A 25131-nucleotide genomic window follows, 5' to 3' on the forward strand; every position below is an offset into this window, starting at 1 on the left:
AAAGGATTTGGCTGGTGATTTTCTATATTTTTCTTGTCAACAAATCTCAAACCAACAATGAATTGATCAACTTACAAGTATTGTGTGTAGTAAGTACGATATATTCCTCTGTGCTGTAGACAACTGTTGTTATGCAAAAACTATTACAAACACGTCAATGAGTCACACCATTGCACTGGGTGACATGTTCTTTCATCCCAGAGACTATGATTATGGTTATGTAAGTAAGTAAGTAAGACACCACTGTTAAAGTCAAGAGGTTGTGATATGTAGCACAACAAGCTAGCAATGCTCTGTAAATGGAACCGCGTTTGTCTATTGAACAAGGAACTTCTTTCAGGAGCCTTTGGAGATGTTTCTAAACAAACTACAATAACCATACTCTTTGGGGTGAAGGAACATGTCACCCAGTGCAATGTTGTGGATCACTGACTTGTTTTTAACAGTTTTTGGACAATGGAGGTCTATGGCAAAGAGGAATACCATATATCAGGCTTTGGATACACACACAATACTTGTAAGTAGGATGAGTTCATTTTTGTTTTGGCTCTGCACATGAGATTTGTTGACAATAAGAAAAATATAGAAAATTGCCAACTTTATCCTTTAACCATCACATATACTACTGAGAGTGCTCATCGTGCTCACTGATAAGATAGTGACAAGTGCATCTACCTTTCTGGAGGTGGGCTTCCCTCTGAAGAACTCATGATTAAGGGAACTGTGAGGGGGATTGAACTTGGGTTGCAAGAAGATGCAGCCATTGGCTATGGCCTCCAGAGGGGCGGGACCTTCGTATGGGAAGCCAAATCCAATGAACAGCTTGACAGGAAAATGAAAGGCAGGAGGAGGAGGAGGAGATAGTAAGTCTATATCACATCAGTATACATCTTAAATAAAAAGCCTCAGTAAAATTTGTCACCTTGGCCTTTCTGAGGAGCTGCTGCAGTTCCTGCTGAGGCAGCAGACCGTGGTTCTTGACAAAGGCAGGCACCTCTGGGGGACGCTGTGTCTCATAGTACACCGTCCCGTGGATCTCCATGTAGCGATGCAAGATGGCCAGGAACTTTTCCTTACCCTTTTGAGACATACAGGAGGAAGGCAAAATGACTTGAGCACTCTGTAAAGGGGAATTTTAACATAATAACCAGTGGAAACACTGCTACAAGAAGTGGAACACCCTCATTTCCATTCTTCTTGGTATATTCTTTAAATCCCCTATTCAGTATGACAACTATATTCATATTGATCAGTTTTAGCCTCTGGTTGCTGCACTTTATGTATAGCATGCGTTGTTTTTTGAGGCTGTTCCTCTTGACTTGTTTTGGGCACATTCTGTCATCTCCGTCGCTCTGTTCGATGTCTTATGTTGCTTTGAAAATTCACAGATCAAAGTACAGATTGCCAGACCTGTATTTAATCTGACGAATGCTGCTAATTGTGCATGCAGCAGCAAATGCAGCATTTCTATGATGATTTAGTTTTGAAGTGACTGCATTAATGTCAGACAGTAAATCTGACGCAATCTGAGCCAGCTATGCTTTTGCTTTTTCTTGTTTTAAGTTGCACTGTATTTACTTTATACATTATAAAGCACTTCTCACTGCAGTGGCCAGTTAATGAATTGAACAGATACATCAGTATTACATACTGTATGACCACTCTAGAAAGGGCAGAGCAGGAATACTTGAAGGTGTTGGGAAGGACAACAGCAAGGGCATAACTATGGTTTGACAGGGAGGAGTGGGGGATATAACAGGGAGTCCTGCATTTCAACATATATTTAGGGGTTAGGCGGGAAGTAATTAAGTTGGTCATTATGCTGAGTTCTGCCAGGATAGTACTGAATATGAAAAAGCTGTTTTACTGTATTGTCTTGTCTTTCTGTATTGTTTAACCCATAACTTTACTGAACTTCACATTTTGAGTTATTCAATTATAGATATATATATATGGATGTATATATATATATATATATATATATATATATATATATATATATATATATAGAAGAACAGGACTGACAAATCTATGTTAAATTATTGTGGCACTATCAATAGATGAGTATTGATAATACTTGAGATTCGATAGGCTTTGGTTTTACCTTCTCATAGTGTAACTCAAAATACATGCCTTTTGTAATCCCCTTTTTAATGATCCTCCAAGAACTTCATTCTTTTATGTATCCATACTTAACAATTACCTTTTAAGATTGAAGACAGTCAATTAATCAAACTTTTAATATGAAGTGCATTTCTTTATTCTCCTCCTTTATCTCTCCCTTCAACCCCATCTCTCTATTTATCCGAATTCCTTTGATCCATCCTTCTATACTGTCCTTTCTTTTCTCCTCACTTGAAAGAACCTGTACTCAATCGCAAGGATAAAGTCCTGCTACATTGTTTAGAATTTGCACCATTGTGCTTCTCAGCCGGGTCTTCAGCCTCCTCAAGTATGTGAAATATTTGAAGGGCTGGTGACTATTTTGCTCGTCAGCCAACATTAGTAATAGTAACTATGTTACCTAGCAAGAGTGTATTGATGTTGGCTCAGTCAATGTTAGCCTTACATCAACAGGTCTAAAGAAAATATGATTATTCAGGGCTAAATTACTTAATAGCCTTCTAATCAACCAAATCATATTTCCTTTCTTTCTTTTCATCCCCTCTCCAAAGAAAGACATTAAATTTGACTGCTGCTGTTGGCATTTCATTTTCATGAACAGCTGCTTGCTCATTCAGTGAGCAATTTTTCAAGTGCGCATGTGTGGAACACATCCACGTCCACAGACGCCAAAATGTACTATAGAACCGCCTAGATAGGCGGTCCATGTCCGCTACTCGTCTGTGGCAATTGTTTGGAGTATATCAGGGCCTTACAATCAAAAGCTTAATTCACATTCTCAGCCAGAATCTGAGGGCTGGCCAAACAGTAGCATATTAAACATGATTTTTGCAGTTTAAAAAAATGATAATAAAAGGATTTTGAAAATGGGGTAGATACAAACAGGATTTTGAAAAGGGGGGTACATGTCCTCCCCAGTCCCCAGTGGAATGTACGCCCCAGGGCAAGAGTACCTCTCCTCCGAGCAAAAGTATTGGTTGATGGTAATGAGGCAAACTTAAGTTGATCTAATGAGCTGACTCTGCTGTTGTTACCACTAATATCATCAGTAATTATCCAGTACTCTACTGTAGGCTTTCTGTTCATTTCAGGTTCAGGTTTTTTATGTTTTAGCTCTTTACTACTTCAAGTCAAGCACACTTCATCTTACAATTCTTACAATTAAATATTGCAGCTACACACAAGAAAATAATCAAAAATCTCGTGATAAAAACATACAAATATGAATATTTAAAATACAAATACTAATATAAAAACTTGATCATTCTGCTTTATACTTAAACTTTAACTACCAACCAAATATCTCCAAAATCAAATACCATCCTAAGGGAAAGGGATTTCTTCGGCTGTGAAAATAAACACCAAGTTCTTTATTTTCACATTAGCCAAGGAAAGCCAAAGAAATGGACACAAATGGACATGAAAGAAATGTCAGTAATCAGAAATGTCAGCTTTAATTTGGGGGTGTGTGGGTGTGGGTTTACATGAATATAGAAAGAGCTGTGTAGGAGATATAGCCCTTTAAACACATAGTGCCCAAATTGCAATGTTTCAAAAGTAATTGGGCACTTGGCTACTAAATGTTTCTCGGGCAGCTGTGTGTCATTTCAAATTTTAGTTCATGCACAAAAGAGCTCACACATGGCTCAGAGCTGATTGAGAGTTGAGAGATACCATTAAGATTTGATGAAAAACCACAGATGAAACACACAAACTACAGCTGAAGCTGATGAAATTCAGCTGGATCTAATGGATAGTGAGCTAAGCCTTTTAAAGAACAACTGAGACATGTGAAAGCAGAGTTAAAGCTTACAGTCTGAGATGGACAAAAATGCTCCAAACAGCCGCTTGAATATATTTTTAGTAGTTTTACTAGTGAAGAATGTGAAGAGGGGATGAAACTGTAAACGGCCATGTTATGTTAATTTAGAAAAGGGACTTAATGTTTGCTGGTCTGAATGTATTTTATTATTGTATGAATGTAAACAAGAAAGTATTATGTTGCTTAAATGCGTAGTTTTAAAGTTTATTTGATTTAAGTTGACTTTGTATGGAGCTCTGTCTTGTATTAACTAGAGCTCATTAGACCTGCACTGTGATGCGTACGTAGAATTTAGAACTCTACACATCATAACGGAACTGGCTGAAGAGAACTGTGGTGATCTTAGAAGTCATTTCATTACACAGAGCCCTGACTACTGGACATGTTGGCATGTTGACAAGAAAAGCATCCATTGCATCTGCAACAAGCATTTGAAATGTCCTTGGTGGAACTTTTACCAGACCCACCTCTCTTGGTGGTAAATACCTTATTAGTCTAATCTAAGATAATGTTTATTGACAGACACTCTCCATGTCTTTAAGAGATGAGAAACATCTGAGAAACAGTAGTCACATCAATGTCACATGCTTCCAGGAAGTTTTAAGTTGGTTTGTTAAAACACTAATCTCATGATTAAAGCTCATTCTCTCTGACATGGTTAAATGAAATGGAATTACTCCACTGCACTGTATATTCTGTTGTGTTTTCAGCATTTAAAGGTCACTCCAAGATACACAACCATCTTTCTTGTCTGAAAATAAATTGTACAATAATTTCTGCCTCCCAAAGACTGAATGCTCCTTTGAAAAAATGTGTCCTATATCACATTTAGAAAAAGTAAAACTTTTCCATCCCAAATGAACTCTTCATCAGGTACAGAGTTATCAAGATCCACTTTCAGTTGGAAAAGCTACACTTTCTCTACATGTTTATCACTACATATCAAGTGCATGCTGTATCTGTGGGCTTCCAGATAAATCTCCATGCACGCTCTGTGCTCCAGCAACAAATGGAGGCAGAAGCCAAAAAACCCTCTGTAGATGAGGCATGGGAGAAACTTGTGTGTAAAGAGGCACTTATCAACAGGATGAGAGAGGAGCTGGAGAAGGAAAGAGAAAGAACGAGAGGAGAGAGAGAGGCCTTTCAAAGAGAGTGTGCTGAAATGAGGAAGGATTTTCAGTTGGAGAAGGAAAACATGAATGAAGAAAGAAAATCCATCCAGAAAGAGTTCACAGCACAATTAAATAAGAGGAAGGCTTTTAATGCTGAAAAACGTTCAATGTGTGAAGCAAGGAAGGTCTTCCAGATTGAAAAGATAGAGATGGCTACGATGAGGAAAGCCTACAATAAAGAAAAAACAGACATCCAGAGGATGAGGGAGGCTTTCTGGGTAGAGAAGGAGGCTATGGCAAAAGAAAGAAGAGCCTTCAATAAAGTTAAGGCAAAATATGATGCTGAAAAAGATGCCATGTCTGAGGACAGAAAGGCCTTCAAAGTAGAAAAGGAAGATATGAAAAGGACGAGGAACACCTACATTCAAGAGAAGTCAAATATCCAGAGGATAAGAGAGGCTTTCCTGTTGGAGAAGGAGAACATGAAAAAAGAAAGAGAAACCTTCAACAGAGAAGTTAGGGTGCAGGTTATGAAGCGGAAGGCCTTCAATGCTGAAAATGACGCCATGAGTGATGACAAAGAGGCGTTCAAGGTGGAAAAGGAGGAGATGGCGATGATGAGGAAGGCCTACATTAAGGAAAAGATAGGCATTCAGAAAATGAGAGATGCTTTCCAACTAGAGAAAGAGAACATTGAAAAAGAAAGAAAAGCATTCAATAAAGAACTCAAGGCAAAACATAAGAGGAGGAAGGCCTTTGAAGCAGAGAAACACATCATGTGTGAGGACAGAAAAGCGTTTGAGATGGAAAAGGAAGACATGGAAAAGCTGAGGAAAGCCTACAACCAAGAAAGGACAAAAATCCAGAGGATGAGGGAGGCGTTCCGCAAAGAGGAAGATATGAAGGGGCAGAAGAAAAATGCATCAGTGACGGAAGATGTGACAACACTGGCCACTAAGAGACCAGTCAAAACAAGAAATACAACACTTCTGTCAACACATCAGCCTCTGCGTCCTCCAACTTCCTTTCTGTCTGGGCGTGCAGAGATGAACACGGCTATTGCAGCAGCGCCAAGAAATGTAAACATCAAAGACGCTCCGAGAAACAGAATTAGAAGTCTTTACAATGAGCCTTCATGAGAATTTAATTTAATATGTATGCATTTAAAAGAATGCTTTAAATGCATATTGACATTTATACTGTATGTTGAAAAATGAAGGTCTGCTGTTCTGTATAGATGTATATATATATATATATATATATATATATATATATATATATATATATATATATATATATAGGTTTCCTCACAGCGAGGAAAGGGAGGGCATAAATTGTAACCAGACTGTGCTGATTTGGATATGATTCCCATACAATTCATGATGTTTGGATAATTAATTTGGTATTTTAGACATTAAGCCTTGAACACTGATTCAAATTTGTGAATTATAGTTTCTATAAAAGGAACATGTAACTAAAAAGGACGTTTGACATGATTTTAGTGGTGATTTTGGTGGTAAATTTATAAATTTCCATTTATATATTTAAATGTGTGGGGATAACAAATAAGCAGGGAAGCTATTGCATATTTTACAATAAGCCACTAGTGACTTACAGTATGCAGTACTCCTTCCTTTCCCTTGGGATAAGGAACCCTCAGGGACTTCTGGAAAACAGGAAGTGTCTATATAGTCTATATAGTGTGGTTAATAGAATGAAACACCTATTGGTTAACAGTGTAAAATAATTCTTCTTCCATAGAAAGTGGAAGACATGATGTCACGTCCTGCCTTCTGTAACTCAGTGCAATCCCACATTCAGAAATAAGATAAAATGTGCTCCTGCAGTTCACTTCTCGCATTCTACAACCCAGTAGCATCCATGATAGCACGTGCTTTAAGAAGTTGAAACTTTCACGATCTTACTTTGGTTTCTTCCATATCTGTCTATGTCTGAACTAACAGCGGCCCCTCGTCTCTCCAGTGGGCTTGTCTCTTTTGTCAAGCTGTGAATTTTAATCCACAAACGTTTGCTGGCAAACTGTTGCTAAAAACAATGAAATTAAATATTTATTAATTATTGTCCTTATTGAAACATGTGGAGTAAATTACACAACAGAGAAAGGCTATGCTCCAAGGCAGGATTTTTAGTAATTTACAAATGTCAGTGGGATTTTAGATGAATCCTGATTCAGGAACAAACCCAGACTTTTCACGTATAGTAAACGTGGAGTTTTAATGGAACATGAAAGACTGAAATGAATGTATAGCTTCTGAGGTAAAACTGAATTAGTTTCTCTCAAAAAGTGTCTCTTGGGGAATGTTATGAATTATTTACCGAAGTTCTGTCTTCAAGGCATAAATCATTTATAAACGTCATCTGAGCGTTACTCCTCTTTTTTCATCTTGTGCCATTATACTGTTTCTGAGCGACACTGAGATGAAATCACACTTTCTTTTACTTAAAGCGATATTCAAAATCTATCTTTTAAGAATCAAACACACAGGCGCTGCAGACTTAAAAGACGGCTGTAGAAGTTTTGTAAGCTTCATTCTTCATGGAGAAAAGGGACTATAACCAGTGAAAAATAAACTCCATTCATTCAGTCATTTGAAATTTGTTGTAAACATTTATATTATGTTCCTCTATATTACTTTACATAAGAGGTTTGTGTTTTTTATTAACAGATCTAGATCTTGTGACATATTATTACATACAAGTCTGTAAGTCCCATTATATTTTGAAATATTTCTTTCCAGAACTGATATTTAAAAGTTAGGCTGTTAGGTATAAATTCATGCCCACATAACTGAAATGGAAAATATTTTTTTGGAAACAGAAAGTCAGGAACAATCTTGGTGTGAGTTTTGATCAGTCGATAATGTCAGTGAGAAGCAGGTGCACTTACTTGAAGCTGAGTGGATCCATCAATGATGCATCATAGGAGAATGAAGACAAAATAGTACAGGGTGAGAGCAGAAGTATGAGGAGGAGGGATGGGAGTAGAGAGACAGTGGAGAGAAAATGATACGAAATATTAGTAATTTACGAGTGTTGAGCTGTCAAAAATCTCACATGTTTATCTCAAAACTGCGGGTGGAAGAAGAGCCCGCTCTCAACGAAGGGGTATTCACTGTCTGGAGAGACCCCAACACTATTGACGTTTACACAGCAATCTTCAGACTCACAAATGTTACACTGCGACTCAAGTTGTTCTGAGAAATGGGCAATACTACGGAAATGCAGGAACAAAGCTGCAGTCGGATTCATGTGAACCAAAGCTTGGGGGAGGCTGCAGCACACTTCAAAGTTACAGTAGGAGCGAGAAACCTTGCCAGTGGCTCGGAGGGAAAATTTGCTCTAAACAAAAACAATTGTTCCTCAATCATCACACTTAAGGCCAGATTCTTCTGGAAGTCCCTTGTTTGCAGGAAATGTAACATCTAGTGGGTGTTTCACAGTGAAATGTTGTGAAGGGTTGCTGAGCTGCATCTCTGCAGCATCAATATATATAATGTATATATCTATAGCTATAGAAAAAAATCTTCCACTTCCACAAAAAACATAATACCAAAATGTTATGTATTCACACAGAGTGAAATCATTTCCTCTTCTCACAGATTAGAAAGGAAAATGTGCTAATTATGTTACTGTGTGATACTGACCTTCCACATGCTGGCTTCTTTGCCGTACACAACAGCCATATTGTTAACCTTGTTCCTCTGAATGTTCAGTCTCTCCGTCTCATTCAGCTCCTCTGCCACAAAACCCATAAAAGAGTTGTCTGGGGTGTGGGCTGCCAAGGACAAACAAAGCGATTGGCAATACAACATTTCAAGTCAAATTTCATGTCTCAAAAAAAAAAAAAAAAAAAAAAAGTGATTAAACTGAAAGAGCTGTTGCGGAGATCCAGAGTGCTGAACATGTAGAGTATACAGAACCAAGGGAGCATTGTGGGTATTCTGACAAGCTGAAATTCATCGTTTTTTAAATAATGTATTATTCTATTCATGTGTACGAAACAGTAGAAATGGTGCACTTACTGAAGTTGAGCTCAATAATCAGTTCAATAAACAATACAATGTATTTGCACTCACTTTACCTGGTCGGCTGACTTTCATTGCAAACTAGCAATGAGGTGAAACAATTCAGCAAAAGCAATGCTTTCTGCTCAGTCATCTTTGTTGTAGTTTTAACACGCAGAGAGTTTGGATTTTAACTAAAATATGCCACAGCTTACAGCTTTCAGCACACAATACAGCACTATGAATGGTAGCGCACACGATGAAAATCCACAACAGCAGGGAGATGTCAAGTGGGAAGCAGAGAGAAGCAGTATTTTCAGTCAATTTTCTAACCTGAAATGAAAGCTGACATCTTTCAGTGTCAGGCTTATGATAACAGTATTTCAGAAACAGTGGGGCAGTCCATTGTTGAGGAATTAATTGGAGGCATACGCAAACAGCTGAAGTTTCTTCTGCTTACAATTTCACCAAAGGTGCTGTGAATTTGTGTGTTTTTGTACATTTCTGTGTGTGTGTGTGTGTGCATGAGCTAAAGTGTGTATGGCTACTGGTGCTTGGCCACAGTAGGCGGTTTTAGGCATCTGTGCAGCCACAGCTGTTCTGAATGAGTTCCCCGGTCTGTTTGTTGCCCAAAGCCTCGCCTGTGACAGTCTGAGGACGGCATATAACCTCACGCAATCTGCTTGCACTTTCAGTCACATAAACACATATGTACACATGTCCATGCACACGCATCAAAACACTTCATGTTCTAGATATATAATCATCTGTCAGAATTCATGCAGACATTTAATTCAATCTTCTCCTGTGAGCAGATGTACATCCTCAACCTCAGTAAGAGCAAAAAGGAAATCTCCGTTGGAGGGATGAAATGAAAAAGTCCACATACGGAACATGGTCATGTACTGCTGGCCGTGAAGGTTCCAGTAGCCCCAGTTAGTTCTGTAGCCGTGTAGAGTGGCGTACTCCTCGTGGTTGTACGCAGGCTCAGTGCCGAAAGTGTCAATCACTCGGATGTGGCACCTGGGACAAAATAGAAAATAGGCTGAGCTAAAATTAGAACAAAGTTGTCTCTTGCTTTTACATAATACACTGATGAGTGAGACAAACAGCAAAAACAAGAAAGAATGATCCCATTATCTTTCACAGCGCAATTAGACCAGACCAGCAACATAAATGACAGAGGTACATCCAAATCAAACAGTAAGGGACATTCTATAAGCAGCAACGTTAAAACTAAGAACGTATACTCATTTTGAGTTATAAGAGCTCATTTAAGTACAACAGTGTCAAGAGGTTTGGTTTGTAAAGCTGTCGGTGGTGATGGATATCCATGTCCCCTGCCAGTACTCCCCTCACTGAGCACACAGTACACGGGCCTCAAGGTGAGACGACTGAGGCTTAAATCACAGCCTTGTTTCACAGCCACCACTGGGCTCTCAGCTAGAACGAATCATAGTTCAACCTGGACGGATCTAAACTGAATTTGATTCGACCACATCTTGGAATGCTGAACACATTTTTAGGAGATACTGTAACTATCTTGCCACAAGCAAATTTCTCTGGATTGACTGAAAAATGCTTAGAATTCTCTCTGATAATGTTAAGCCGATACTTCAAAAGGGGAAATTAAAGTTAAATATGTTAACAGAGAGAAAATATGTGGGAGCACCCCAATAGCCAAATGGTTGCTGTGCATGCCACATAACTGCAACATCCCTTGTTCAATTCCAGCCAGGGACCTTTGTTGCATGTTATTCCATCTCTCTGCTTTGTTTCCTGTTTGTCTCTTTACTAATCACTGTCAAATAAAGGCAAAAATGCCAAAAAAAATCTAAAAAAAAGAAGAGAGAGAGAAAATATGTGTTTAATTCACAATAAACAGCCTGAGAGAAGACAAAGAAAATGACATCAGCACTTTATCAGCAGTGAATGTTCACAATGGGAAGTCAAAAATCAATTGATGTAATCCAATCTGAGAAGATTTACCAGTGCCCTGCATCTCTAATCAGTGTCAGGGCTGAGGAGGGAATTAAAGTATTGGTCTGTCACTCAGTGACAGTTGAGGAGTGTTGGTCGATCAGCTGACGTTGGACTGATGCTGATTGGAATCAGTGGAGGCTTTTACTGCTGCCGTGCCTCACTTTAGAGAGTTCAAAATGCAGGAGAACCAAGATGAATCATTGTGAAATGTGTGTGTCAATTTTTTAATGGGTGTAGCACCCTTCTCCTCCTCAACACTGACAGTAAAATATGGAATGAAAACAAACTGTATTGCAGCTACACATTATCAGCTAACTGAATTGCACCCTAGAAAGCCATCCTTTGCATGATCATTATTTTCACACTGCTATAACTAAAACCTTTGTTTTCTTCCACTCTTTTCCTTTTTCATAAATATCTTTTCCACCCAGAGTTGTAGTTTGCATTAAAATTGGTTTGCTTTGTTTTTTTCTGTTTGGATATGACAAAAAAGGATTTGCTTGTACACTGTGACTGCTACAGTGCTGCCAACCAACTAGCCCTGTCTGCTTAAAATGTGAAGCATATAAAAAAGCAGAGTTTGTAACCCTGAGAAAAAGGAAGTGACATAAACCTCAAAGCCTGAAACTTTTGCTGACGCACAGTGAAAAGTTGCCCAGTGTCCACCAGCCGGTAACCCTAGCCTGTCAATAAGCCAATAGTCAAGTATTTCAGCAGAAAGGCAATTAGTGATAGAAATGTATGCAACAAACAAGCACATCACTTACTGTAGAGTGACAGTTTATTGACAAGACCGTGAGAGAGAGCAAAGTACTGACTTGTGCTTCCTCAGCGACAGACCCATGTGCTGCTTCATCTGCTGCAGGCCGTGGTAGTCAGTGTAGATGAGGTCAAAGGGCAGAGGTCCCGTCAGTGGGCAGCTTCCTCTTCCTGGAGGGACCCCCAGAAACCTACACACACAGGTCAGATGTGCTTTTAGCATCATAAACAGCCCAGCAACGTGCACAGTGGCATACAAACAATCACTGTAATCCCCACAGAAGAAGAGAGAAGAGATAAAAGACAGAAATATAAAAGCAAAAGCAAATGTCACTCCCTAGGAGAGTTTGAATAACCATCGCACAACTGTAAAAGGGAAAATATTTCTGCAAAAGTGAAACACAGCAGGTAAAGCTTATGTGTTGTGTGCTTGAACAATATCTCAAATAAGGTAGTGTACATCTAAAAGCTTGGTGAGCTTACCCTCAGTCCAATGAAACACAGACTGCAGTTTGTAAAGTGTTACAGTATGACTGGAACTGTTTCTTTATTGTATAAAGATAATGTTTCTGTTAAATGATCAGGCAAATATATAGTACAGGTCCAGCAGAAGTTGTAGGTGAAGCAATTTAACCAGGGCTGCAGTGTTTGTGCAGTTGAAAAAATTGTCAGTATTTTTCCTCCAGTGTTATTATGGCTGCACAGATGAATGTAGTCTTGCAGAAGATTGAAGACACTAAAAAAATATTTGTGAAAATTGTTGTGATGACAGAGATTTTATCATTTTAAAGTAATGATAGATCGTTACCCAGAAAAGGACCAACAAAAATTACTAATGAACTGAAATACTTTTAATGCATCAAGATGCTAACAACCGATCAGGTGAGTAATTAATTTTGATGGGACCGCCTTACTTTTCATAGCTGCTGTATGCAATTTCTCCCGTTACTCTGAAGATATGAGCGAGTATGAAACGGGTATAGTTGAGAGGGAGACACGACGAGAGTGATAGTTGAAAGCAGGAAGAGTGAAAGGGCCCAATTGCATTGTGAAGCATGTCAGTGCTCTCAGTGAGACGCCGGCAGGGCTATTCAACCTTACAACACAGAATTCAACGCTACCAAGCAGCGATGCCTCGCAACGGGGAGCCACCCAATTTATTTGCACGGTTCGTTCTGACTCTCACACGAAAACACACATATTATGCGAGAGACGCAGCACGTTTATTTAACCACATGTCTTTGACAGATACAGAGGGATGGTTGCTTTCAAGCATTATTTGAGCTGAATCTGTCTCCATCATGGTGCCATCCAAGCACTTACCACATAAATGTTAAATTCAAGAGTGCTACAATAGCGCCTTTTGCATTCGGTGTTCTTCTCTCTTGCATTGTAAGCTGTCTTACCAGACATTTTTTTGGGAATAATAATGAGTATATTACAGTTACCATAAGTGATGGACGTGTTTTTTTTTACAATGAGGCTTCATTATAAATTTCCAGTTAAACACAGGGCACTTATGTGAATGAATGAACATGTCAGTGCTGTAGAGATACTGTGCCCTTATTCTGTGCAATGAACCAGCTTGGCTTTATCAGTCTTGATATCAAGAGTCTGCTGCCAGAAAAAAATAACTAAAACCAGACTAGAGCAGTTACAAAAGAGCCTTCTGTTACAAAAAAGAAACAGGAAAGACAGATGATTTCAGTTTGTTGTCTGCTATGACAAAGTACAGCATGGCTTCAGAGTGCTGTGTTTAGTTGGGATCAAGGTAACACTTTGCTTGAGGAAAACGCAATCAAGCGTGTCTATTTTCATTAGAGTATTGCTTTGTCAAACTTCAGCAGTTCTTTAGAGCTACACCACAGTAAAAAAAAAAAAAAAACAGCCCAGGAGAAGAGGTGTGGATGTGCAGATCTGTAAAATATGAGGCAGTTTGTGAAAAGGACCAGCTCTGGTATACTGTAAAATATCTTCATTAATACATGAATACAGTTCTGTAGACTAAATTTGTAATACTATACTTGTGAGGATAATGTATTGACTTGACATTTCCTGAAGGTTTATCCTTATCTGCTACATATCTGACCCTAACATCAACCTTAGCCTGGTTATAATTGAAAACTTAACCCTAAAATCATGTCCTAAAAATAAATGGTTAACCTTGTGAGGACCAAATCTTGTCCTCATATGGGAAGTGAGTCCCCTAGCTGATTTTTGTCCCCACAATAAGATGAAGTGGTGAATACATATTGTGAAAAGATCTGATTTAGGGATGTCATAAGATCTGATTTTTCTCTCTTTTCTTCTCTCATTTTGACTGTGTATAGTTTATAGTTGTACAGCCAAAACATGTGATATACATCTTTGTGCCAAGAAAGCAACAACACACATTTGGAAACCTTCCAGCTCTGCAGTGTACACTTGTTTAGATTTTAGATTTTATATATATATATATATATATATATATATATATATATATATATATATATATATATATATATATATATATATATATATATATATATATATATATATATATATATATATATATATAGCATTAAAGGTTATCTGTGAATTTATCAAAAACTGTAATGATTAATTGACAAATTTAGGCAGAGCTACAGGCTACATATTCAGTTACATCTGAAATGTCTAACTGTGTTATTGAGACATATATATGGCCACAAAATGGATATTGCAACCAAAACCAAATTACTTGCAAATAAATAAAATCATAAATATCTAACATGTACAAAATGTAAATGTTTTGTGATCAAAGGAGATCATATAAAAAAGAGAGCACTGTCAAGTCATTTGTTCAAATATGACAGACAGCCTTCTCTTTCAGCGAAGAAAAGTAGCCAATATTAATGAAAGCCTCTCTAAAAAATAGAGAGCAGACATGTAAATTATAAATATGATCACAGTTGTACTGCAAGTAGTGGAGAAAAATGCTGTGTTCAGTGACTGTTGGCTCAAACACGTTTTTTTTTGTTAAACTGCATACACTTCATGAGTCTTTTTGCAGCTGTAGTCATAGACCCATGACCTTGCACTCCCTCTTTCTCTCGCTACCTTGTTCAGAAACACATCATGTGCAACCCAGAATCCACACACACACACACACACACACACAAATACAAATACCTGCAAAACAAGAGCATATTGATCTTTCTTTGGACACTGATCATAATTAGTGAGCACTGCAGCCTTGTGGAAACAAGCATGGCGTCTTGTTCCCCTACAGTAGATGGGATAATGAGCAAGAGAGTGTCAGCAATGGTGCTTCAAGTTTCATCAGTCAAAGGTAGACACCCAGGCAATTCAGTGCTTACACAAACAAAAGCTTTTCACTTAAGCAGTATTTCTGTTTTCTACATTGTGTGCAGGCAGGAGGATACAAGACAGTCCAGATGACAGGATCTTACTGCAGTTAGGCCCTGATGCAGGCAAGTAAGTTTATATGATAACAAGTTAACGTAATTTATATAGATGATAAAGTGCTTCATAAAAGGCGGAAGGGAAAGAGATAGGCAAGGTTAAGTGTAAAAAAGATTAAGAAAGAGAAAAGTGATGATACAAATCTTTTATAGAAAATTCCATATTTTACATCTTATTATTATAAGTCCAACTGAAATCACATTTACTCATCCCTCTTTGCAGTCAAAAATAATGCCACCATGCTTTATAAAAGTATTATTAATAGTGTATTTTCAGAATGAATATCTGGGGAAAATATCAGAAATGCTCCCTTTAGTCTCAGCCGTCATTAGTGGGCAGTCTATTGGTGTTACACCGTACGGAACGGAGACAAAGTAAACAAACTGCTACAAGTTGGACAGATAGTGTGTCGTTAACATGGATTTTGAAGTGACCAAACCAGCCTCTAACTAACTAACCGACGTTAGCGGTGCACATTTGCTTGGTGGCTTGTTCAACAAGTTAAGGTGCAGGACAAGATCTGTGTTCATGTATGTAAGTTAGATAAGTAGAGGAGACTTTAGCAGGAAAGCTAATGTGGGTTGTTGTTCAGAGTCTCTTGTGTTGTGTAGCAGGATGCTATCAGGCTTAGTGTGACTATCTGCTCTGCCTATGATAGAACGCCACATTATTGCTTTATTCAAGATTTGATTTCCTGTATTGCCATTGTAATAATGTAAAACTCGGCACAAAAATAAAATCAAATAATTTAAAATATAAATTTCTCCCTTTTGGTTTCAGATTTTAAAATAGACCAAAAGATACGTGATTTACAGAGCATATATGTAGGTTGTAGTAGACAAAAAAAAGCAGTTTAATTTCAGTTGTACTTTTTTTGGTGGGCATTTTTGCTTGTAACATTTTTGAGATATTGGTAGCGGGTTGCCTCTTAAAAAGCAACAACCACACACATTCCAGGTGTGGAAAGTATAGAAGTGTGTGTGTAAGTGGAGAAAAAGTCAAACTTCAAGGCAAACTTAAAAGAAAAACACTGAATCAAAATCTTCCACATTATACCGAAACAGCTCTCATTCATGCATTTTTTGTGATAAATTAAAATGTATCTGTATGATGTCTCCATTGGAGTGTGTTCTTTCTTTTCTATGTGTGTTTGGTTTCACTTGCCAGTAGTGTATGTATGTCGAATGTGTCAGCAGTATGCATGTATGTGAGGTTTCATTCTATGACTATAAGTATAAATTATGGCCTTACATGGGCTCTCATAGTTTAATGCTGACGCGCATTAATGTGAGAGCAGATGTATTACAGTGACTGAGTGTAGAACTGTACGTGACTCCGCTCGTCACAGATCCATTGAAGCTGCTGGTGTTCAGAGGTTTAATTGGATATATGCAAATCCATGGAAACTTTAAGGGAAGAGTAAAAGGATTAAAGTGCATTAAGGAGCCAGGAGTGTGGAAATGGGAGTACACACACATACAGTAACACACAAGCATACATACCGTACCAGACACAAACAACTCTATCTCTCTTTATCTCCCTCACACATATACACACATGGGATTAAAGGATAAGGCTGGCATTATTTTATCTTTTTATCATTATCAACAAATCCTATGAAAACACAAAAATCAACAATGAATTTATCCTACTAACAAGTGTTGTCTGTGCAGTTACAGTCTGATATGCCTCCGTGATAGACTGTACAGCTCTATTTTCCTCCAAGATTAAAAACACATAATAGAGTCATACCATTGCATATGAATGACATTTTGGTTTATTACAATGAACATAGCAGGTGTAGTTTATTCTTCTCAACTGTATAAACAGGCAACCATGAGCATGTGATGTATGCACAACAACTTTATTGTTCTGAATGTGTTTTTGGACGACACTTATTGGTACAGGAGGCATAAGCTGTATATGGTTTAGGCTGCATAGACAATAATTATAAGCCAGATAAATCCATTGTTGGCTTTGGGGTCTTCAGGGGATTTTTAATAGAAAGATAGAATAATGTCAGCATTATTCTTTAAGATATACATGTGCAAACGCAGTATTTCTCTGAGCTTTACAGAAAAAAAAAGATCAGACTTCAGAGAGGAAGAAATAAGTTGTGAGAGAATGACGCCTGCAAAGAGAAGAACAAAGGTGCAAGACTTGCATAAATTTCCTGACACCGCTTGACAACCACCATTGGGCACAATTTCTCTGTTTCACAGCTGGCTACTGGCACCATAGTCGCTCACCAGTTCGGGGGAAAGGAAGAGAGGTAGAGAAACAAACGAGTGTACGACGCCACACAGCTGCACTGCATTACTTCTTAAAGGAAGGGCACGTATGTCCAACAGAGAGGGGAATTGGCTGAGGCAGATTTCCAGGCACATATGAGGGGCTGTGGCTAGGGGCAAGGAGTTTACTGAAGGCTGGAGAGAAGGGCTCACAGTGTGGGAGGAATGACATGAGCAGAGAGTAGAGTTGACGTGCCACTGTGTGTAAAGCTGGCCTGGCAGTGCAAGCGGGGTCTGGCATGCTAAACGACCACTTGAGACAGTAGGATAGCTGGAAAAGACAAAAACTCAGATGTTGTCTCTCTTATGATCCGATACAGCTGATGTGCCAGTTGCAGATTTCATGATAAAGCAGCTCATTAATCTGGTCACTGTCACAGCACGTGAGAAACACTCTATTTTTTTGTGCTTAACAGCTGTGTAAATGTATAAAGAGTAGCTATGGCTCATTATTTTCAGTTATTATTTAAAAAAAATATATACATCAATAATAAAAACATCAGGGGGAAAAAAATCTGATTTTAAACTTTGTTTTTGTGGGTTTTGTAACTTACTAAGAGGGACTACGGTGCTAAATCAGCAGCTCATTTGTATTTCTCCCTGTTTTTCACTTCACTTTCTATTCTGGAAGCACTTTTCTGAGCTGTCAACATCACAAGAGGACCTCATTTTCTTAAACTGCTGTAAACAGCATCCTTATGCAACAGAAAACACACCAATTCTGGGTATATGCGGGGATGTAAAATCTGTGAGAGAACAGGCTTAAACCACTCAGCTCCTTATAAAAAATCTAATATTTTTCTGTGACAGTCTGGAAAAATGAAATACACCGAGCCCTACGTGTAACACATGTCACATATCACACAAGAGGTGATTGCACCAAAGAAAACCACCATACTGTTAACATCAATTATCCAGTGTATTACACTGTTGTATTAAAGATGAATCCTTATGATGTTATTTGACTGACTACACTGGCTATTTTTAACAACGCTGCTGTTTTTGCTTTTCACCACAAAGCAGAGAAACAAAGGCACATCAATCAGAAGCCTGCAGGGTGAGAGTGCATCAGCACTTATGGAAAGGCACGACCTGAAACTGGCAGTATAATAAAGCTCGTTGCTAGAGCTTCGAGGAAAAAGCAGCTTTGATTTCACGTTTCTAATTTTACACCTCTGCATATGCCTGTCATGACATTCACCGTTTGGGCTAGGCTGGTGGATTACAGACGCATTTGACCCCCCAATATGACATTTTCTTTAGGTTACTGTTCACACAATTCAGGCACGTCTGTCTGTTTGCAGAGAGAAACAAGGTGGAATTACCTGGGGACTGCGTTAATGTGCTCTGTCAAGTGCTCCACAGAAGCCCACTAGACATAATTGATATAGAAACGACATTGGCAAAATGCAAAGCAGTGCTCACATCCTGTATGTCAAACCAGAGAACAGAAAAGTGGGAGAGCCTGAGATACAATATGTACCAACAGTGACATTGAATCAGTGTGAGAAAGCAAGGGAAAGGGGAAGATTGTGCATGGAGGACAGGGAGTGTTGTTGAAAAAGCACAGAAATATCGGTGTCATCAAATTCTCTCTGGATAACAACACTATTGGGTGGTGGTGTGTGCATACGTTATTTCCTCAGTCTGCTGACAGAACTTGCTAAACCTGACAGGCTGCAGCTACCTCTCCCCTCCTCTTTTTTTTCTCTCTCTCTCAGGTGTTGAGACCCTCTGCTCTGTCGCTGGCTAATTACCCGCGTCTCTCTGGGAGGAGATGAGGGGAGATCCCCAAGCGGAAGTGACAGCTGTCTGTGCCGCCCTGCAAACTGCTGTAGGGCCCTTCCCACAGTGTGCCGATGTTACTGACAGAAATGATGTCACAGCCACTCCAGTCTCTGCTTGAATTACAGTAAATCCAGTAAAAGAATGAAGAGAGACTTCTTCCTCTCTTTTTCTTCTCTTTCTGCCGCTCCTGTCTTTAACTCTTCTCTTCATGACTCAGCTTCTTGTCAACAAGGTTCTCAAATTCATATCTCAACGTTCTCATTACTACCTTTTCTCATTTCACACACACATAGGGAGAAATGGTTCATGGGGGATGCTTTTAGTTTAAGACAGTACGAATAATAGTGCAATATTATTAAAGGATAAGGCTGGTGATACGCTGTATTTTTATTACTGTCAGCAAATCTCATGAAAAGACAAAAAACAGCCATGGACTAAAAAAGTATTACCTTGGTTGCCAAAGCCTGATATAGCTCATTCATCTGTGCCTCTGTGCCAAAGCTCCACTGTTGTCCAACAACCATTAAAAACACATAAATGAGACACACGTTCCTTTATTATGACGAACATGGGCATTGTAGTTTGTTTTGAATCAACCCCACACATGCCGTCCTGGTGCTATTAATACTCATTAAAGCACCAAATTGTGCATCAATCCACAGCTGAAAATAGTCCCCAACGAATGCTGTATTTTCTGTTTGCATAATGTTTGCTGAAAACTACAGTGCCCAGCTGTTTTAGGAGATTACTGAGCCTTTCTATAAACATTTTAAATGGGCTGAGAGCCACAGAAAGAAGATAAAAAAGTTGAAAGGTGTTGAGCGATGGGTTAATCTATCATTAATTTTGGTATTTTTATGGGATTCGTTGACAATAAGACAAATATAAAATAACACCAGCCATATCTTTTAAGGTTATACCACAGAAAGCTATTTGATCTCATTACCATCATTGGCACTGTGTTTTAGAAGAAATACGATTTTAAAACAGTCTCAAATATTAAATACTGTTTAGTTTTCACTGTTGAAGTCAAAATTTGCCATGAAACATATGCCTTAAAAGATGTGAGCCAATTTGCAGCCGTTGTCAGAGCAGTGGTCGCTCCACCGTGACATCCATCTGACACTCAAGAGTGGTGTTCTGAATTTCACGGCGCAAGATCATAGATTAACAAGACTAAGAGTCGACAGCAACACTAACGGCTCCGTCAGGTTGGAGGTGTCATGAGTTTTGTGGATATTTGGTTATAAACCGAAGTATTAGACAAAGTCAAAGTTGGACCTGATGGTGGTGCTGCATGATAAATTGGGGGAAAACCAAAATTATTACAGTTCACCCTGGACACGAATATCTGTACCAAATTTCAATCCTTCCAATAGCTGTCGAGACATTTGATTCAAAATCAGAAGTGTCAACTTCATGGTGGCGCAAGAGGAAAAGTCAGGGGATCACTAAAGTCAGCAGGATACATCATCTGGGGACCATGAATGTATGTACTCAATTTCATCACAATCCATCCAATAATTGTTGAGACACTTCAATCTGAACCAAAAAGGTGAAACGACCAACAGACTGACAATGTCATTCCACTGAGCAGCCACAAGCATAGCTAAAAAACAGTGTACATCAACAGGTAAGAGGAGGTGTATCACACATATCACGCCTCTCTGGGTGATTTGCATAGACAGTTATGCCATGCAGCCCTAACACAGACACACTCGGTAAACCAGCTATTTAATAATTCTTAGAAATGTCTCATTATTATCATAGCTGCCATTTCAACTCCATCACTGATTGGTGCATGAGATAGAAACAGATTAATATTAAACACTGAATAATACAATTGCATAATAATAATTACAATTGGTGAAAAATTACAATCACATACTCCCAAGACAGAGTAAGCAGAGCATTTTGAGAACATTTTGCATCGTGTGGGGCAACAAAAGACTAGATTGTGCAGTGAGTTTATTCCTCCTTGTTCATATTGACATTTTAGTGGAGCATCTGCAGGGAAAGTAAACCAGCGTATGTCTGTTGAGAAAAAGACTGTGGCTGAATGAGAGATATGTGAGCTTTACTGATTTGTCTAAGCAGGACAGCAAAGGGAAGACGCCAGTCAAAGTGACGACTCAGTGAAGCCACCAGAGAGCATGAATGTTGCCAATTAGAGGCATTTATGTGATGCAAACCAACAGTTTGACTCCCACTGTAACTAAGCTCCGGTTGTGGCTAATCTGTCTATCAGAGAAAACTCTAAACACATCAACAATCACATAAGAGCCACAGCAGGCTATCCAGCAATACTAAGCTCCTTTCTGAAAAGCCTGGGTGGGAAAGTGAAGAGTAGGGAATGTAAATAGATACAAGCCTGAGGGAATATGTGGGAGCACAACCCACATAATGATCTGTCAATTTAAAATAGCGAGTGGGAGAGTAAGAGTAATGGATGGAGAGATAGGTTCCCTTTTTGTAATCATTAATAGTCACAGAAAAGGGATTTATAGATCTGCAGCATCTGCCATTTAATGGCCAGTTTAAGAAGCTTGTAAAAAAAAGAGTAGGATATATACACTGAGTTATGTTTTGTGAGGCTGCAAGCAAAGAGGGAATGGTCAGCGCCCGATAAATCCACTTGGCTTCAATTTTAGCCCTCCATTATATTTTCTCTAAGGCTGAACATTTCATTTTCTGATGAATAGAGTCTAATATCAACTCTAATGGATGGCCACTGCACGCTTAAATAGATGTACATACAGTACACCAACAAAATATCAACTATCTCTCTCTGCTGTAGTATAAACACTCAAAAACACACATATATAGCCCTAACCTTGGCCGATGTTTCTTTGCAGCGTTTGGGAGTCTCTGACAGAACTTCTGCAGTTTTCTAAACATTTCTGATGGTGCTCCCAATGGAGGCAGACTGCAGTGATTCAATACACCATGACACCAATTAGTGGGGTAAATAATAGCACGGTCGGCAGAAGCATTCCCACCGCGGCATCTTTCCCACCTCACTGATCTCCCTAGTCTGTTCTTATCAAAGCAGCTTTTCTGCACGGCCTGATATTTAAGATCAAAGGGCAGCTTTAACTCATCAATGCTCTGACCTCTTCCCCACAGCAACGGATACAGTGTTCGATAACAAGCACGCATTATCATCGGCCTGTCTGCTCCAGCTTCACTCCACCCACTGGCATTAAAGAATCGACAGCAAATCAAGTCTTGTACACAGTCATTTTCCTGACCAGCCAGCGTGAAGCTGGAGCAGTTTTGAAAGATCACAGCGCCGCAAAAACGTCTGAGGCAGAACCGGTCGGCTTTCTGAACTCCTCCGATTGCACCTCGCCGGTGTGACAATCAGTAGCCTTATATTTTTAAACCATCCCGTCTGTCTGACTGGAGGAAATGCTGTGTATGTGTGCATGTGTGTGTGTGTGTGTCCACTGGCACAAGCACTTATGTTTGTGATGACATGCGACAAGCCCGTTATCACTCCGGAGTCAGTGAGCTGCAGCACGAAAGAGGTGCACAAACTGTAGAGATGCTGTCAAGCCCCCAGGCTGAAACTATGCTCTGCAGGAAGGAGAGATAGCTTATCTGTGTGTGGCCAAAGGTGATCGAAAACAGTGGGTGGGCAACGGCGCTGAGATTGGGCTGCTGATCAGTTTGCAGAGCATCCAGAATGGACAACGAATCATTTTTATTCAACAAATAAGCTAAAAGAGAATGTTTTGAACTCCCATAAAATAAGACAGGAATCCTGCACAGATTCATCAAAGAATTTCTCATAAAATTTGGAATGGATAAACATCAGGACTGCGAATCGTACAGCGACTGCAGCAGTTCTGCCTACAGCTTGAAAATACAGTAAAAAAAAAAAAATCACAAAATCAAATCTTCACTTACCCATGCAGCTCCTTGAGAGAAACAGAGATCTTGAGGTTGTGTCCCAACACATGGAGGGCTGTAAGGATGTCGGCCCATTGCACCATCTCACCCAGAGGACCCCCCTTCAGCACCTTGGGGCTGAAGACATCCCCAGACTCCTCTGTCAGAAAGCCCACATGGACTAGAATCTGAACGCAGAGGAAAAGGAGAAAAGTCAAGGCAGGAGAAGCGAAGAGCACAGTGTGTTTTGTTAATGCAATTAATGCGCTTTTGTTAAACTATTTCTGCACTGTTATTGTAGAGAGCGAGCCATTATTTCCATCAATTTTTGATTTTTCTATTCAGACGATCTCCTCCGTGGTGAATAATTGAGATTATATGAGAGCAGTTTTTCACTAACGCTTCAGAAAGTTCACATACACTTCTATGAATAAATTTAGATATTTGGCATGGATCAGTGATGTCAGATTTTAAATATAATTGAGTATCTAATGAAAGCAAGAAACCACCAATGCAACTCCCAGGAAGTACAATCAACTGTGCATAAAGTTGATTGAAAATTGACCTGCTGTGAGCTAATTGATATGCAGAATAGCACACAAGCAGTTTAATTGCTGATGGGGAAGGATGGAATTTCCAGGCTGTTAAATATGTAATGAAATTAGATTTTTCAAAAGATGACAGCATTGAATTTTTTTCACAGTTACTTTTGTGTTGAAAAAACTTTCAATGACAACTTTATTCATCTACTAGACCACATATTTACTCACCAACATTATTTGTTTAGGGGTGTGAAAGTGACTGATAACTGACACAACAGACATCAACGTGAACCCTTTCTGTTTAGACAAACACACACATCGTCAAGCTTGATTCTTGGTTTTTCCTTCAAATTGTCTTACTGGAAAAACATTTTTTCTAGCTGTCATGTTTTCAAATGTCTCCTACACCATCCTCCAAAGATTTTCTGAATAACTTTGAGGAGACTAATAGACCATGCAGCTGAAGATTCATGTTTCATTTTACATCAACAAGGCCGAGATTAAAGAGATGTTAATGAGACTTTGAGAGGCATAAAGTCATATTAGCATCTAAACTCTCCTGTGTTACACTCTGGTCTGGTTCATATCTCACTGAGCCAGACTTTCAGATTTAAATTTTATAACTAATGCCAGTGCTAATGCCAGAACCACCCAATACAGCCTCAATAATTCATCCTGGACGCAAGTAAGTCATCATGTTCAAGTCACTGTGCCTCCAGTTAAAATACAACCTGATGTAATGTGACCGTGACATAACTAATGGTTCATAACTAACTCCATTGGACATGGATACTGAATAAAGACTATAAGAGGGTAGAGTAGAAACTTGTTTCTGCACTCAAACGCTGAAAGCACAGTGCACACCAAGAACAGAAAGACAGAAGAGAAAGTAGGAAAAAAACAAGACAGGTGGGACAGAGACCTTCCATAAAACATCTCTCTTTTCAACAAATCAGTCTATTTCTGTTTTCTCAACAGCACTCAGTGTTCCAGCGATGAAAGCCAAGCCAGCAGGGCCTGGTTAATGGACAGTAACCATTACTGTCAAACACACCATTACAATAAACAAAGCTCGCTCCCTGGTGAGGAAGAAGCAGGCATTTGGGACAAGTGTGATGTTACAGAACAGGCTTTGATTTATCCAACTGAAAAAGCTTTCTGGCCGATGAAAGAAACAGATTTTAAAAAAGCAGAAGGGTACTGTCAGCTCGTTTGCAAAAAGCAAAACACTACAAATGAATTTCTGTCATTCCTCATGTTTCATTCCAGCTTTTTAAGTTTCACGCCACTTTTCAACTACAGAGGGATTTGTGTAGAACTCTCCACATGTTCATAAATGATCTGGTG

The 25131-nt window shown here is 39.0% G+C and overlaps 2 protein-coding genes across 2 annotated transcripts in view; one reads left to right on the forward strand and one right to left on the reverse strand.

Annotated features, from left to right (window-relative positions):
- LOC137168149 (alpha-1,6-mannosylglycoprotein 6-beta-N-acetylglucosaminyltransferase B) overlaps positions 1–25131 on the reverse strand; it is a 63889-nt gene that overhangs the window by 9609 nt on the left and 29149 nt on the right. The window contains exons 8-14 of the mRNA XM_067570645.1: positions 23261–23430; positions 11885–12016; positions 9973–10106; positions 8724–8854; positions 7967–7972; positions 923–1078; positions 676–822 (exon numbers count right to left, since the gene is read on the reverse strand). Of these exons, the coding sequence (XP_067426746.1) occupies positions 676–822; positions 923–1078; positions 7967–7972; positions 8724–8854; positions 9973–10106; positions 11885–12016; positions 23261–23430 (876 nt within the window). The remainder of the gene's footprint in view (positions 1–675; positions 823–922; positions 1079–7966; positions 7973–8723; positions 8855–9972; positions 10107–11884; positions 12017–23260; positions 23431–25131) is intronic.
- On the forward strand, positions 4219–6276 carry LOC137168148 (trichohyalin-like). The gene is made up of 2 exons (XM_067570644.1): positions 4219–4424; positions 4820–6276. Exon 2 carries the CDS (start codon positions 4872–4874, stop codon positions 6195–6197), a length of 1326 nt encoding a protein of 441 aa, XP_067426745.1. The 5' UTR covers positions 4219–4424; positions 4820–4871; the 3' UTR covers positions 6198–6276.

The sequence above is a fragment of the Thunnus thynnus genome, chromosome 17 (genome assembly GCF_963924715.1).
Source record: "Thunnus thynnus chromosome 17, fThuThy2.1, whole genome shotgun sequence".
In the NCBI taxonomy this organism is placed as follows: Eukaryota; Metazoa; Chordata; class Actinopteri; order Scombriformes; family Scombridae; genus Thunnus; species Thunnus thynnus.